The 14,038-nt window shown below is 42.5% G+C and overlaps 1 protein-coding gene across 1 annotated transcript in view; it reads left to right on the top strand.

Annotated features, from left to right (window-relative positions):
* Positions 1-14,038, top strand: part of ntrk1 (neurotrophic tyrosine kinase, receptor, type 1) — a 92,721-nt gene that overhangs the window by 42,222 nt on the left and 36,461 nt on the right. The window contains 3 exon segments of the mRNA XM_030158463.1: positions 5,909-5,977; positions 10,069-10,223; positions 12,725-12,867. Coding sequence (XP_030014323.1) covers positions 5,909-5,977; positions 10,069-10,223; positions 12,725-12,867 — 367 coding nt within the window.

A 14,038-nucleotide genomic window follows, 5' to 3' on the forward strand; every position in this document is an offset into this window, starting at 1 on the left:
TTAGGCTTACGTTCAAGCTTAGGCCTTGGGTTACGCTTAGGTTTAGGTTTAGGCTTAGGCCTTAGGTTTAGGCTGAGGTTTAGGGTTAGGCTTAGGTTTAGGCTTAGGACTTGGGTTAGGCTTAGGGTTAGGTTTAGGCTTAGGTTCAGGTTTAGGGTTAGGTTAAGGTTTAGGCTTACGTTTAGGCTTAGGCCTTAGGTTAGGCTTAGGTTTAGGCTTGGGTTAGGCTTAGGTTTAGATTTAGGTTTAGGCCTTGGGTTAGGCTTAGGTTTAGGGTTAGGTTTAGGCCTTGGGTTAGGCTTAGGTTTAGGGTTAGGTTTAGGCCTTGGGTTAGGCTTAGGTTTAGGGTTACAGTACATTTGAGCCATGTTGACTTAATGTATTTTGGGTCTTTTGTTTTAGTCACATGTTAAACAGAAACTAGAAAACATTCAAGGGCTGAAGTTCAAAAGATGATTCTGAATCATTTCTGAAGGGAACAAACAAAGAATTTCACACAATAAATACAAAAACGTAGAGAAGACTTTGCAGAAGTATCGGTGGAGTTCAGCTGTAGTGTTTTACAGTGTGTGTGTGTTTGTGAGTGTGACCTAATCTTCTAATGTACTGAACACTGGAGGTGTCTGTGAACGCACCTCAGCCGCTGTCAGACCAAGACCGCCAAGACCGTAGATCAGAACCAACACGTTCCTCTGAGGGTCGTTCAGATTCAGCAGGTCCACACTGTTCTGAGAAGAAAGCAATCACATCACAGCATGAGGCAACTGCACACCACCCTGACATTTACAGCAACGAAGAAGACATTTTATTTAACCCTTACAGACCCAAATGTCCACCTTTAACCCTTACAGACCCAAACGTCCACTTTTAACCCTTAAAGACCCAAACGTCCACCTTTAACCCTTACAGACCCAAACGTCCACTTTTAACCCTTACAGACCCAAACGTCCACCTTTAACCCTTAAAGACCCAAACGTCCACTTTTAACCCTTACAGACCCAAACGTCCACTTTTAACCCTTAGAGACCCAAACGTCCACCTTTAACCCTTAAAGACCCAAACGTCCACCTTTAACCCTTACAGACCCAAACGTCCACTTTTAACCCTTACAGACCCAAACGTCCACCTTTAACCCTTAAAGACCCAAACGTCCACTTTTAACCCTTAGAGACCCGAACGTCCACTTTTAACCCTTAAAGACCCAAACGTCCACTTTTAACCCTTACAGACCCAAACGTCCACCTTTAACCCTTAAAGACCCAAACGTCCACCTTTAACCCTTACAGACCCAAACGTCCACTTTTAACCCTTACAGACCCAAACGTCCACCTTTAACCCTTAAAGACCCAAACGTCCACTTTTAACCCTTAGAGACCCGAACGTCCACTTTTAACCCTTAAAGACCCAAACGTCCACTTTTAACCCTTACAGACCCAAACGTCCACCTTTAACCCTTAAAGACCCAAACGTCCACCTTTAACCCTTAAAGTCCCAAACGTCCACCTTTAACCCTTAAAGACCCAAACGTCCACTTTTAACCCTTACAGACCCAAACGTCCACTTTTAACCCTTAGAGACCCAAACGTCCACTTTTAACCCTTAGAGACCCAAACGTCCACTTTTAACCCTTAAAGACCCAAACGTCCACTTTTAACCCTTACAGACCCAAACGTCCACCTTTAACCCTTACAGACCCAAACGTCCACCTTTAACCCTTAAAGACCCAAACCTCCACCTTTAACCCTTAAAGTCCCAAACGTCCACCTTTAACCCTTAAAGACCCAAACGTCCACTTTTAACCCTTACAGACCCAAACGTCCACCTTTAACCCTTAAAGACCCAAACGTCCACTTTTAACCCTTACAGACCCAAACGTCCACTTTTAACCCTTAGAGACCCAAACGTCCACTTTTAACCCTTAAAGACCCAAACATCCACTTTTAACCCTTACAGACCCAAACGTCCACCTTTAACCCTTAAAGACCCAAACGTCCACCTTTAACCCTTAAAGTCCCAAACGTCCACCTTTAACCCTTAAAGACCCAAACGTCCACTTTTAACCCTTACAGACCCAAACGTCCACCTTTAACCCTTAAAGACCCAAACGTCCACCTTTAACCCTTAAAGTCCCAAACGTCCACCTTTAACCCTTAAAGACCCAAACGTCCACTTTTAACCCTTACAGACCCAAACGTCCACTTTTAACCCTTAGAGACCCAAACGTCCACCTTTAACCCTTAAAGTCCCAAACATCCACCTTTAACCCTTAAAGACCCACACATCCACCTTTAACCCATAAAGACCATATTTGGATGTTCAGAGGCTCCATAGTTACCGTGGAAACACCGTCATCTTCTCCAACATTGCTTCTCCAGTCAAACCCATGCAGTTGGATCAGTGCCAGTGGATGGACACACTGGTTTATGTTCAGTTAATGACAGACTGGACTGAAAAACACACTGTTTATTCAGTTTGATCTGTTTTTATAGAAGAACCATCAACTGTAATCTGAGCTGGGATGAACATCTGCACCATCTGTGAATTTAACAGTCCTTGTGTACCTAATAAAGTGGCCGGTGAATGCACATGAGCGGCCTCTTAGATGTTCACAGCTGAACAGGTGTACCTAATAAAGTGGACAGTTACTTACCATTCTGTGAGGACCACAAATCTCTACAATGTCAACTTCCTCTGCACTCTGGAACACAGTCCTGTTTTCAGCTTGGCGACAGTGCGTTTTCTGTCAAATCCAGGCATTATTTAGCTTAAACGGAGGAGAAGTTCAACCTGTCATAAAGGAGAGAATCCTTCGGTTTGTCTTTACTGTTTCCCCTGCAGCTCTTTCTCCTCGGTCCAAAAGACACATGATAAGAACTTGTTTCATGCCGTTATGGAAAAATGAGGCCATTTCACAGAACGGAGCAGCAGAGCCACGACCACTTTGTATCTGGAATCTGAGCAGGAATGGTAATTCCAGCTGTCAGTCATACATTCAACCCGCCTACCTGTGTGAAGACTCCTGTGATGAGTGTGTGCAGCGGAGTGGGTTTGATAGAACCAACAGAACATACAGTGGGTTTGATAGAACCAACAGAACATACAGGGGGTTTGATAGAACCAACAGAACATACAGGGGGTTTGATAGAACCAACAGAACATACAGGGGGTTTGATAGAACCAACAGAACATACAGGGGGTTTGATAGAACCACCAGAACATACAGTGGGTTTGATAGAACCAACAGAACATACAGTGGGTTTGATAGAACCAACAGAACATACAGGGGGTTTGATAGAACCACCAGAACATACAGTGGGTTTGATAGAACCAACAGAACATACAGTAGGTTTGATAGAACCACCAGAACATACAGTAGGTTTGATAGAACCAACAGAACATACAGTGGGTTTGATAGAACCAACAGAACATACAGTAGGTTTGATAGAACCACCAGAACATACAGACCTCCACTGTCTTCTACTGCTACTACTACTACTACTGCTACTACTGCTACTACTACTACTACTGCACTACTACTGCTACTACTGCACTACTACTACTACTACTACTACTACTACTGCTACTACTACTGCACTACTACTACTACTACTGCACTACTACTGCTACTACTACTACTACTGCTACTACTACTGCACTACTACTGCTACTACTACTACTACTACTACTACTACTACTGCTACTACTACTGCACTACTACTACTACTACTGCACTACTACTGCTACTACTACTGCACTACTACTACTACTACTACTACTACTACTGCACTACTACTACTACTACTACTACTACTACTGCTACTGCTACTACTACTACTACTGCACTACTACTGCTACTACTACTGCACTACTACTACTACTACTACTACTACTACTACTGCTACTACTACTACTACTGCACTACTACTGCTACTACTACTGCACTACTACTACTACTACTACTACTACTACTACTACTACTACTACTACTGCACTACTACTACTACTACTACTGCACTACTACTGCTACTACTACTGCACTACTACTGCACTACTACTACTACTACTACTACTACTACTGCACTACTACTGCTACTACTACTACTACTACTACTACTACTACTACTACTACTCCACTACTACTGCTACTACTACTACTACTACTACTACTACTACTACTACTACTGCTACTGCTACTACTACTACTACTACTACTGCACTACTACTACTACTACTACTACTACTACTACTGCACTACTACTGCTACTACTACTACTACTACTACTGCACTACTACTGCTACTACTACTACTACTACTACTACTACTGCACTACTACTACTACTACTGCACTACTACTACTACTGCTACTACTACTACTGCACTACTACTGCTACTACTACTACTACTACTACTACTACTACTACTACTACTACTTTAATATACAGTATTAATACTGTACATTAATACCCAGTTTTAGTGATGGGACTGTTGGTTCTTTGAAGGGAGTCGTTCAATCAGGAGTCGTTCATTGAAAAGAGTCGTTCAACAGAGTGGCTCTTTTATGTTTTTTTGCGTTATTTTGAAACATCAGTGTTTTCATGACTAAATAGGCTCCATGTGATGATTGACATTACATTTTAAAGGTGTTTAATTGGCGCAGCAGTAAATATGATCTTACCATAAAACAGAATGGTTAGTTCAGATGTGTGGGTTAAATCCATGACATGAGAGGTGACATTAGACAAATGATGGAACTGGACCAAAAACATCACACTACATTATGTGGACTAGTCTGTAGAATAAAAATGAAGAAGAAAATAAAACATTTTCTGATGAAATAACATTTTATTCTCCTCAAACCAAGAACAATAAATGTGTGTAAACATACGGAAAAAACTGCACAAAACCCAACAGAGATGAATCAGTTCAGTTACTGAAAAACCTGAACTGGAGTCACATTCTCCAGTGTCATGTCCATCTGTTCTTTGTGAAAGTTCATCCAAATCCTCCTCCTTTTTCTTTGGCTCTTTACTCACAGGTGCTCACTCACTCACTCACTCTCAAACTTTTCTCCTGTTTCCACCAGTCTTCTAGCTCCGCCTCCTCCAGTCTTCCAGCTCCGCCCCCTCCAGTATGCTCACCTCACACTTCAAACTGTTGTTTTTTTGTGAACTTCTGCCATCAGACATGACATGACATCAGACAGTGTGTGAACATTCTCCTCCTGCCCAATGCCTCCCCAGTGACGCTAAATTGACAGGCAATCAAACACCCCCTCCTTAAAAAAAAAAATGAAAAAAAATGAACGGCTCTTTACAAAGACTCGGTTCTCATAGTTCATTTCAGAGTCATTCAAAAGATTCGATTCGTTTGTGAACGTCACATCACTACCCAGAATCAATACTGGTTTTGTGCGATATACCAATTTCACTATGCCCGAAAAACCACCTCTTGTGCAAAACTTTTCATCGAAAAAGGAGAGTTTTGGCAAAATTGATGTTTTTCCATTAGACAAATTTTTAAGCCTAAGTTATTTTCACAGATTTAGAAGATCAATGGAAAAGAGACCAGTTCAATTTTCCAGAACTGGAAGACACTTTGAAGTCCAGTAAAGATCTGAACCTGTTTATAGGCTCATTATTTTTATCAGCTGCTACAGTGTATCTGCCCAGGAGTATTGATCGGTTTATTGATAGTGGTCAAAAACAGTGTGGACATATGAGAAGTCATGTGACCGATGGCTCTGCCTCATATGTGTGTGTTGTGTTGAACATTCATACACATTCATTTGTGCTCATTGTAAGGATGAAACAGTTCCGTTTTTAACCTGTTTGTCACGTTGTCTATTGAAGGATTCAACTGTGTCCAAGCAGAAGTTGATGCCACTGGGGTTTTGTCTTTGTCTCGTAGGAACCTGGCGTCCAACGCTCTGGAACACATCAGCTGGAAGGTGTTTCATTTCCTACCTCTGCTCAACCTGTGAGTCCCATTCAAAGTCCACACGGTTCTGGTTCTGTCCACTCACCTCTGGGAGCCCCCCCAGTCAAACACCAGCTGTTACACTCCCATTCACTACGAAGTTCCTAAACAAAGAATGAAAACGGGTTCCTTCTGTTCCCTTCTGTTCCTTCAGTTCCTTCGGTTCCCTTCTGTTCTTTCGGTTCCTTCGGTTCCCTCTGTTCCCTCTGTTCCCTTCGGTTCCTTCGGTTCCTTCTGTTCCCTTCTGTTCCTTCAGTTCCTTCGGTTCCTTCGGTTCCTTCTGTTCTTTCGGTTCCTTCGGTTCCTTCTGTTCCCTTCTGTTCCCTTCGGTTCCTTCGGTTCCTTCTGTTCCCTTCTGTTCCCTTCTGTTCCTTCAGTTCCTTCGGTTCCTTCTGTTCTTTCGGTTCCTTCGGTTCCTTCTGTTCCCTTCTGTTCCCTTCGGTTCCTTCGGTTCCTTCGGTTCCTTCTGTTCCCTTCGGTTCCTTCGGTTCCTTCTGTTCCCTTCTGTTCCTTCAGTTCCTTCGGTTCCTTCTGTTCTTTCGGTTCCTTCGGTTCCTTCTGTTCCCTTCTGTTCCCTTCGGTTCCTTCTGTTCCCTTCTGTTCCTTCAGTTCCTTCGGTTCCTTCTGTTCTTTCGGTTCCCCATGCTTTCATATCATTGCAGAGGTTTGGTTAAATTCACAGGTGAACATTCTGGAAAATGACCATAAATGAAACAGTGACCTCAGGTCTGGGGTTCTGCAGTTGGATGGTTTGAAACAGAGGAAACAGTGTCAGTATTAAAAGGATCTGCACTGGGAAGGTTCTAGAAAGACACCTGAGGTCATTTTAAACCAACACCATGGAACTGTTTGTGGTGGGTCCCCCTAAAGTCCATAAACAGTATTGTGTGTACCAGCTGTGGTCAAATCTGTTCAAACCAGTGATGATGGAGAACTGGAGTCCAGAACAGGACTGGGTTCAAACCAGTGATGATGGAGAACTGGAGTCCAGCACAGGACTGGGTTCAAACCAGTGATGGAGAACTGGAGTCCAGAACAGGACTGGGTTCAAACCAGTGATGATGGAGAACTGGAGTCCAGAACAGGACTGGGTTCAAACCAGTGATGATGGAGAACTGGAGTCCAGAACAGGACTGGGTTCAAACCAGTGATGGAGAACTGGAGTCCAGAACAGGACTGGGTTCAAACCAGTGATGGAGAACTGGAGTCCAGAACAGGACTGGGTTCAAACCAGTGATGATGGAGAACTGGAGTCCAGAACAGGACTGGGTTCAAACCAGTGATGGAGAACTGGAGTCCAGAACAGGACTGGGTTCAAACCAGTGATGGAGAACTGGAGTCCAGAACAGGACTGGGTTCAAACCAGTGATGATGGAGAACTGGAGTCCAGAACAGGACTGGGTTCAAACCAGTGATGATGGAGAACTGGAGTCCAGAACAGGACTGGGTTCAAACCAGTGATGATGGAGAACTGGAGTCCAGAACAGGACTGGGTTCAAACCAGTGATGATGGAGAACTGGAGTCCAGAACAGGACTGGGTTCAAACCAGTGATGATGGAGAACTGGAGTCCAGAACAGGACTGGGTTCAAACCAGTGATGATGGAGAACTGGAGTCCAGAACAGGACTGGGTTCAGACATGTGTTCAGCTAAAGGACACTGACAACATTTAGACAAACAGGAACCAAAGGGTTTAGTCTGAAAATATCTGAAACAAAAACTGTTTGTCATGTTTTCTACTGTTACTGTTCCTGTAATAAAACTGTGGAAGAAACTGAAGAAAGAAAAGAAACAGAAGGAAAAGAAACAGAAAAGAAACAGAAGGAAAAGAAACAGAAGGAAAAGAGTGAAAAAGACGAACAGAAACAGGTGAAAGACACAAGAGTTTAGACTAGAATGGACCCAACAGGACCAGCTCCAACAGGACCAGCTCCACCAGTACCAGCTCCAACAGGACCAGCTCCACCAGTACCAGCTCCAACAGGACCAGCTCCAACAGGACCAGCTCCACCAGTACCAGCTCCAACAGGACCAGCTCCACCAGTACCAGGTCCACCAGTACCAGCTCCAACAGGACCAGCTCCACCAGTACCAGGTCCATCAGTACCAGCTCCACCAGTACCAGCTCCACCAGTACCAGGTCCAGGTCTTCATGGACAGGACATCCCTGGTCCTCTTCCAGTCTCAGTTGGTCCAGTATTCCCTGTAGTCCCTCCTCTTCTTTGCTCTCTCAGTCTGTCTAGTCTTTCTCTCTGTGCTTTTCTTCTCCTTCAGTCATGTGACCTTTAGTCTGTTTCTGTCCTTCACTCTTAACTTAGTTCTCCTTCCTTGTCTTCTGAAGGTGGAGGGGGGTGGGGTGGGACCTCTGTCCTAAACCAGTCCAGTTCTGTGGTCCTGTTCTAAACCAGTCCAGTTCTGTAGTCCTGTCCTAAACCAGTCCAGTTCTGTAGTCCTGTCCTAAACCGGTCCAGTTCTGTAGTTCTGTCCTAAACCAGTCCAGTTCTGTGGTCCTGTCCTAAACCGGTCCAGTTCTGTAGTCCTGTCCTAAACCGGTCCAGTTCTGTAGTTCTGTCCTAAACCGGTCCAGTTCTGTAGTCCTGTCCTAAACCGGTCCAGTTCTGTAGTTCTGTCCTAAACCGGTCCAGTTCTGTGGTCCTGTTCTAAACAAGTCCAGTTCTGTAGTCCTGTTCTAAACCAGTCCAGTTCTGTAGTCCTGTCCTAAACCGGTCCAGTTCTGTAGTCCTGTCCTAAACCGGTCCAGTTCTGTACTCCTGTCCTAAACCGGTCCAGTTCTGTAGTCCTGTCCTAAACCGGTCCAGTTCTGTAGTCCTGTCCTAAACCGGTCCAGTTCTGTACTCCTGTCCTAAACCGGTCCAGTTCTGTAGTCCTGTCCTAAACCAGTCCAGTTCTGTAGTTCTGTCCTAAACCGGTCCAGTTCTGTAGTCCTGTTCTAAACCGGTCCAGTTCTGTAGTTCTGTCCTAAACCGGTCCAGTTCTTTAGTCCTGTCCTAAACCGGTCCAGTTCTGTAGTCCTGTCCTAAACCAGTCCAGTTCTGTAGTCCTGTCCTAAACCAGTCCAGTTCTGTAGTCCTGTTCTAAACCAGTCCAGTTCTGTAGTCCTGTTCTAAACCAGTCCAGTTCTGTAGTTCTGTCCTAAACCGGTCCAGTTCTGTAGTTCTGTCCTAAACCGGTCCAGTTCTGTAGTCCTGTTCTAAACCAGTCCAGTTCTGTAGTTCTGTCCTAAACCGGTCCAGTTCTGTACTCCTGTCCTAAACCGGTCCAGTTCTGTAGTTCTGTCCTAAACCAGTCCAGTTCTGTAGTCCTGTTCTAAACCGGTCCAGTTCTGTAGTCCTGTTCTAAACCGGTCCAGTTCTGTAGTTCTGTCCTAAACCGGTCCAGTTCTTTAGTCCTGTCCTAAACCGGTCCAGTTCTGTAGTCCTGTTCTAAACCAGTCCAGTTCTGTAGTCCTGTTCTAAACCGGTCCAGTTCTGTAGTTCTGTCCTAAACCGGTCCAGTTCTGTAGTCCTGTCCTAAACCGGTCCAGTTCTGTAGTCCTGTTCTAAAACGGTCCAGTTCTGTAGTCCTGTCCTAAACCGGTCCAGTTCTGTAGTCCTGTTCTAAACCGGTCCAGTTCTTTAGTCCTGTCCTAAACCGGTCCAGTTCTGTAGTCCTGTTCTAAACCAGTCCAGTTCTGTAGTCCTGTCCTAAACCGGTCCAGTTCTGTAGTTCTGTCCTAAACCAGTCCAGTTCTGTAGTCCTGTTAGTGTCCTAGTGTCAGTGCAGACGTGTCCACAGCTGAACTGAACCTACTGGAGCAGATGTTCCACCAACAGGACCTGAACACAGAGTCTGAAGGAGGACAACCTCCAGCGCTGGTTCTTAAATGCATCCTGTGTCTCAGTGAAGGTGGAGAAGCTTCATGTTCATGGAGTCCAGTTTTCCTTCTGTTTGAATGTGTGGATCAGAATGGTGGTCTCCTCAGTCATTAACATGTTCATCCTTCTGTAAACCTGATGTCTTCTGCAGTGGACTCCTGTGACGCTCAGATCTGTTTTCTTCATCTGATGCTGACTGCGTTTGTTTTGTGTCAGTGTTTTAAGGGACAACCCTCTGCTGTGTTCCTGTGACCTGCACTGGCTGACGCAGTGGACGCAGAGTGACCGCGGTGACCTGGACGCTCAGATGTTGGACTGTTGGTCCGACGGTCACACAGAACCGCTGAGCTCTTTGGTCATAGAAAACTGCAGTGAGTAGAATCTGACTGAAGAAAAGCTGGACGTTATTGACCTAACATTCACAGAATTCAATGGGAATGCCTTTAACCCGGGGCTGTCCGACTCCTGTCAGTTCAGTTCCATATTCAGCTAAATGTGATCTGCAGAAAAATAAGAACAGAAGAACCTACAAATAATGACAACTGCACATTTTTGTCTTTGTTTTAGTGTAAAAAAAAACATTAAATTATGAAAATACTTACTTTTATAAACTATCCAAAAAAAAGAAAAAAACTGAAATTTAAATTGAAAAACGTAAGAGAATTTAGTGCAGTTTTAACAGTATTGTTCCTCCACTTCTCATTAGTCCATGTGCATTCTGGGTCAGATCTACAAAGACACTAAACACTGAGGAACAGGAAGAAAAGAGTTCAAACTGGACTGAATCTAATACAGACATTTCAGGTTGGACACATTTGTTCAGGTTAGTCACATTTTATTGGTACAGGAGAGTTTGGAAATGGAAAGAGTTTCATAATTCAATGTTATGTTTTGCATTAAAACAAAGACAAAAAATTTAAGTTGTTAATTCTAGACTTTTTTTTTTTTTTTTTTGCTTAATTGAAGATTTTTTTTTTATTTTTGGCTTGACTCAAAATTTTTTACTTAATTGAAGGTTTTTTTTTTTGCTTAATTCAAGATTTTTTTTAACTTAATTGAAGAACTTTTTTTTTTTTGCTTAATTCAAGATTTTTTTTTAACTTATTGAAGATTTTTTTTGGCTTAATTCAAGATATTTTTTTTACTTAATACAAGATTTTTTTTGGATTAAATCAATTTAAATTTTTTTTTTTACTTAACTGAAGATTTTTTTTTTATTGCTCAATTCAAGATGTTTGCTAAATTTGAGATTTTTTTGGCTTAATTTAAGATTTGTTTTTTACTTAACTGAAGATTTTTTTTTTTTTTTTGGCTTAATTCAAGATTTTTTACTTAATTCAAGCTAAATTTTTTGTTGCTTAATTCAGTTAAAGACTGTGGAATTTTTGCACTTGGCAAAAACATCCCAGGGGCCGAACTGGACCCTTTGGCGGGCCGCATGTTTGACACCCCTGCTTTAACCCTTAAAGACCCAGTCGTACTGTTGTCACAGTTCCACAACATTTATGTCTCTATATTTAACTTCTCTTAAGTTATTTATCACAATTTATTACGACATAATCCTCTTTATTTTGTGTTTTTTCAGTGAACATCAGGTATTTTCTATATTTAATTCACTGATCATGTAGAGTTTTAGATTAAGGGGCAGGTAAAAGTTTTCTTCAACCTGCTCCTTTCCAATCATTTAGATAGGAATAAATAAATAAATAAAATGAAAAAATGAAATTTTTATTAAAGCTCAGATTACAGTTGATGGTTCTTGTATAAAAACAGATCCAACTGAATAAACAGTGTGTTTTTCAGTCCAGTCTGTCATTAACTGAACATAAACCAGTGTGTCCATCCACTGGCACTGATCCAACTGCATGGGTTTGACTGGAGAAGCAATGTTGGAGAAGATGACGGTGTTTCCATGGTAACTGTGGAACCTCTGAACATCCAAATATGGTCATATCTGATGAACATGAAAAGATGAAGAACTGTATTTGACACCAATTATTGACATGAATGATAGGATTAATGGATCAACAGGAATTAAACAGTTTAGATCAGGAGAAGGTTTAGGTTAAAGGTGGACGTTTGGGTCTGTAAGGGTTAAAGGTGGACGTTTGGGTCTGTAAGGGTTAAAGGTGGATGTTTGGGTCTGTAAGGGTTAAAGGTGGACGTTTGGGTCTGTAAGGGTTAAATGTGGACGTTTGGGTCTGTAAGGGTTAAAGGTGGATGTTTGGGTCTTTAAGGGTTAAAGGTGGACGTTTGGGTCTTTAAGGGTTAAAGGTGGACGTTTGGGTCTTTAAGGGTTAAAGGTGGACGTTTGGGTCTGTAAGGGTTAAAGGTGGACGTTTGGGTCTGTAAGGGTTAAAGGTGGACGTTTGGGTCTTTAAGGGTTAAAGGTGGACGTTTGGGTCTGTAAGGGTTAAAGGTGGACGTTTGGGTCTGTAAGGGTTAAAGGTGGACGTTTGGGTCTGTAAGGGTTAAAGGTGGATGTTTGGGACTTTAAGGGTTAAAGGTGGAGGTTTGGGTCTTTAAGGGTTAAAGGTGGACGTTTGGGTCTGTAAGGGTTAAAGGTGAATGTTTGGGTCTTTAAGGGTTAAAGGTGGACGTTTGGGTCTGTAAGGGTTAAAGGTGGACGTTTGCACCTTTAAGGGTTAAAGGTGGACGTTTGCACCTTTAAGGGTTAATTACTGGATGTACAACCAGGAGGTGGTTTCCTGGGAACTCAGATGAAGACCAGATTTGGATCAGTTGTTGTTTCAGTCGTCATCTTGTTGCCATGGAAACCAGCTGTGTTGTGTCTTTGTGGACCACCTGTCTCTCCATACTCTACTGTGCCGGTCTGTCTCATGGTTGTGTTCGTTGCCTCCATCTGGACCAGGTCTACCTGAGGTCAACATCCTGCCCTCCAACAACAACGTTCAAGAAGGAGGTAACCTGACGTTTGAGTGTCAGGTGACAGGAAGTCCCACCCCCACTGTGAGATGGCGCACAGAGCAGCTGCGCTCCCACTTCTTCACCCAGGTACTGGACAGCTTTAACCCTTTCATGCATGAATGATGACAACCTTAGTCGAGATTTTTTTCCTGAGTGTTTTTATTCCTCCTTAGGCATGAAAAAAACAATGTGATTGCAATTTTTAAATGAACCTATTTTTTATGGAGTTAGAAAATGTCCACTCAGCTTTAATTTTTGAAGCAAACAAACGTGTATTTAAAACGCAATATCAGAAAGTGATAAACTGTGTGGAAACTATGAAATAAAAACATTTTTAATGGAGCTAATCTGATTTTCTTCTCACATTTTATCATACTCTGATACTAGTTATTATCAGAGGTGGGTAATCCCAGCTCCATACAGTAAAAGTCCTGCCATGTATTTGCTCCAACCACTCAGTGAACCAGCCCAGTTTGATGAGCACAACTCCTCCTCCAGGCAGATGAAGGGATAATTAATGGAATCACCTGGGTCAAGTGAACAGGTAGAACCAATTCATGGCAGGACTTTTACTCTATGGAGCTGGGATTACCCACCTCTAGTTATTATTCACTTCATGGAGATAATATGCAAAAAAAAAAAAAAAGTTTAAGAAAACTGTTCATTACAGTCTAGCAATTAATTTACACTCGAACATGATAGTGCAGATCAGGTTTACCAAGAACAGCAAAGTTACAGTAATTATATGAAGAGTCGCTTTTCCATTGGACATCTGTGCGAAACTTTACCGATATTTACTAAGTGTCGAAAAAACAGAAGTGCATAATGTCGGTTTATCCATTAAATCACAAATGCGATGATTTATTATCGCGAGATGACACAAGAAGTCATTCCATAAAGATGACAACGAACGTAAATATGGTGTTGATTTACAGATATATTCATTATTATTATTATATATTACCCCTCTATCTCCTACTAAATTAATAAATGATTGGGTTTACTGGTGTGTCCACACATACCGTGACATGTTTCTTTTAAAACTCTTCTTCTCTTGTTGTAACGTCTGTCAACATCCGTTTTTAGCTTACCGGCTGACAGGCTGGAAGCGAGTGTTGTCATGCGGCATCAGCGGCGTCGTCTGTTACAGAATTTTCAATCGTCTTCTTCTCCGAAACTACAGTTCTGATTGACTTCAAACTTGGTATACAGCTTCTTTATGATGATGTCAACAAAAGTTAGTGAAATTATTTGGATC

This window comes from Sphaeramia orbicularis, chromosome 16 (genome assembly GCF_902148855.1).
Source record: "Sphaeramia orbicularis chromosome 16, fSphaOr1.1, whole genome shotgun sequence".
Lineage (NCBI taxonomy): Eukaryota > Metazoa > Chordata > Actinopteri > Kurtiformes > Apogonidae > Sphaeramia > Sphaeramia orbicularis.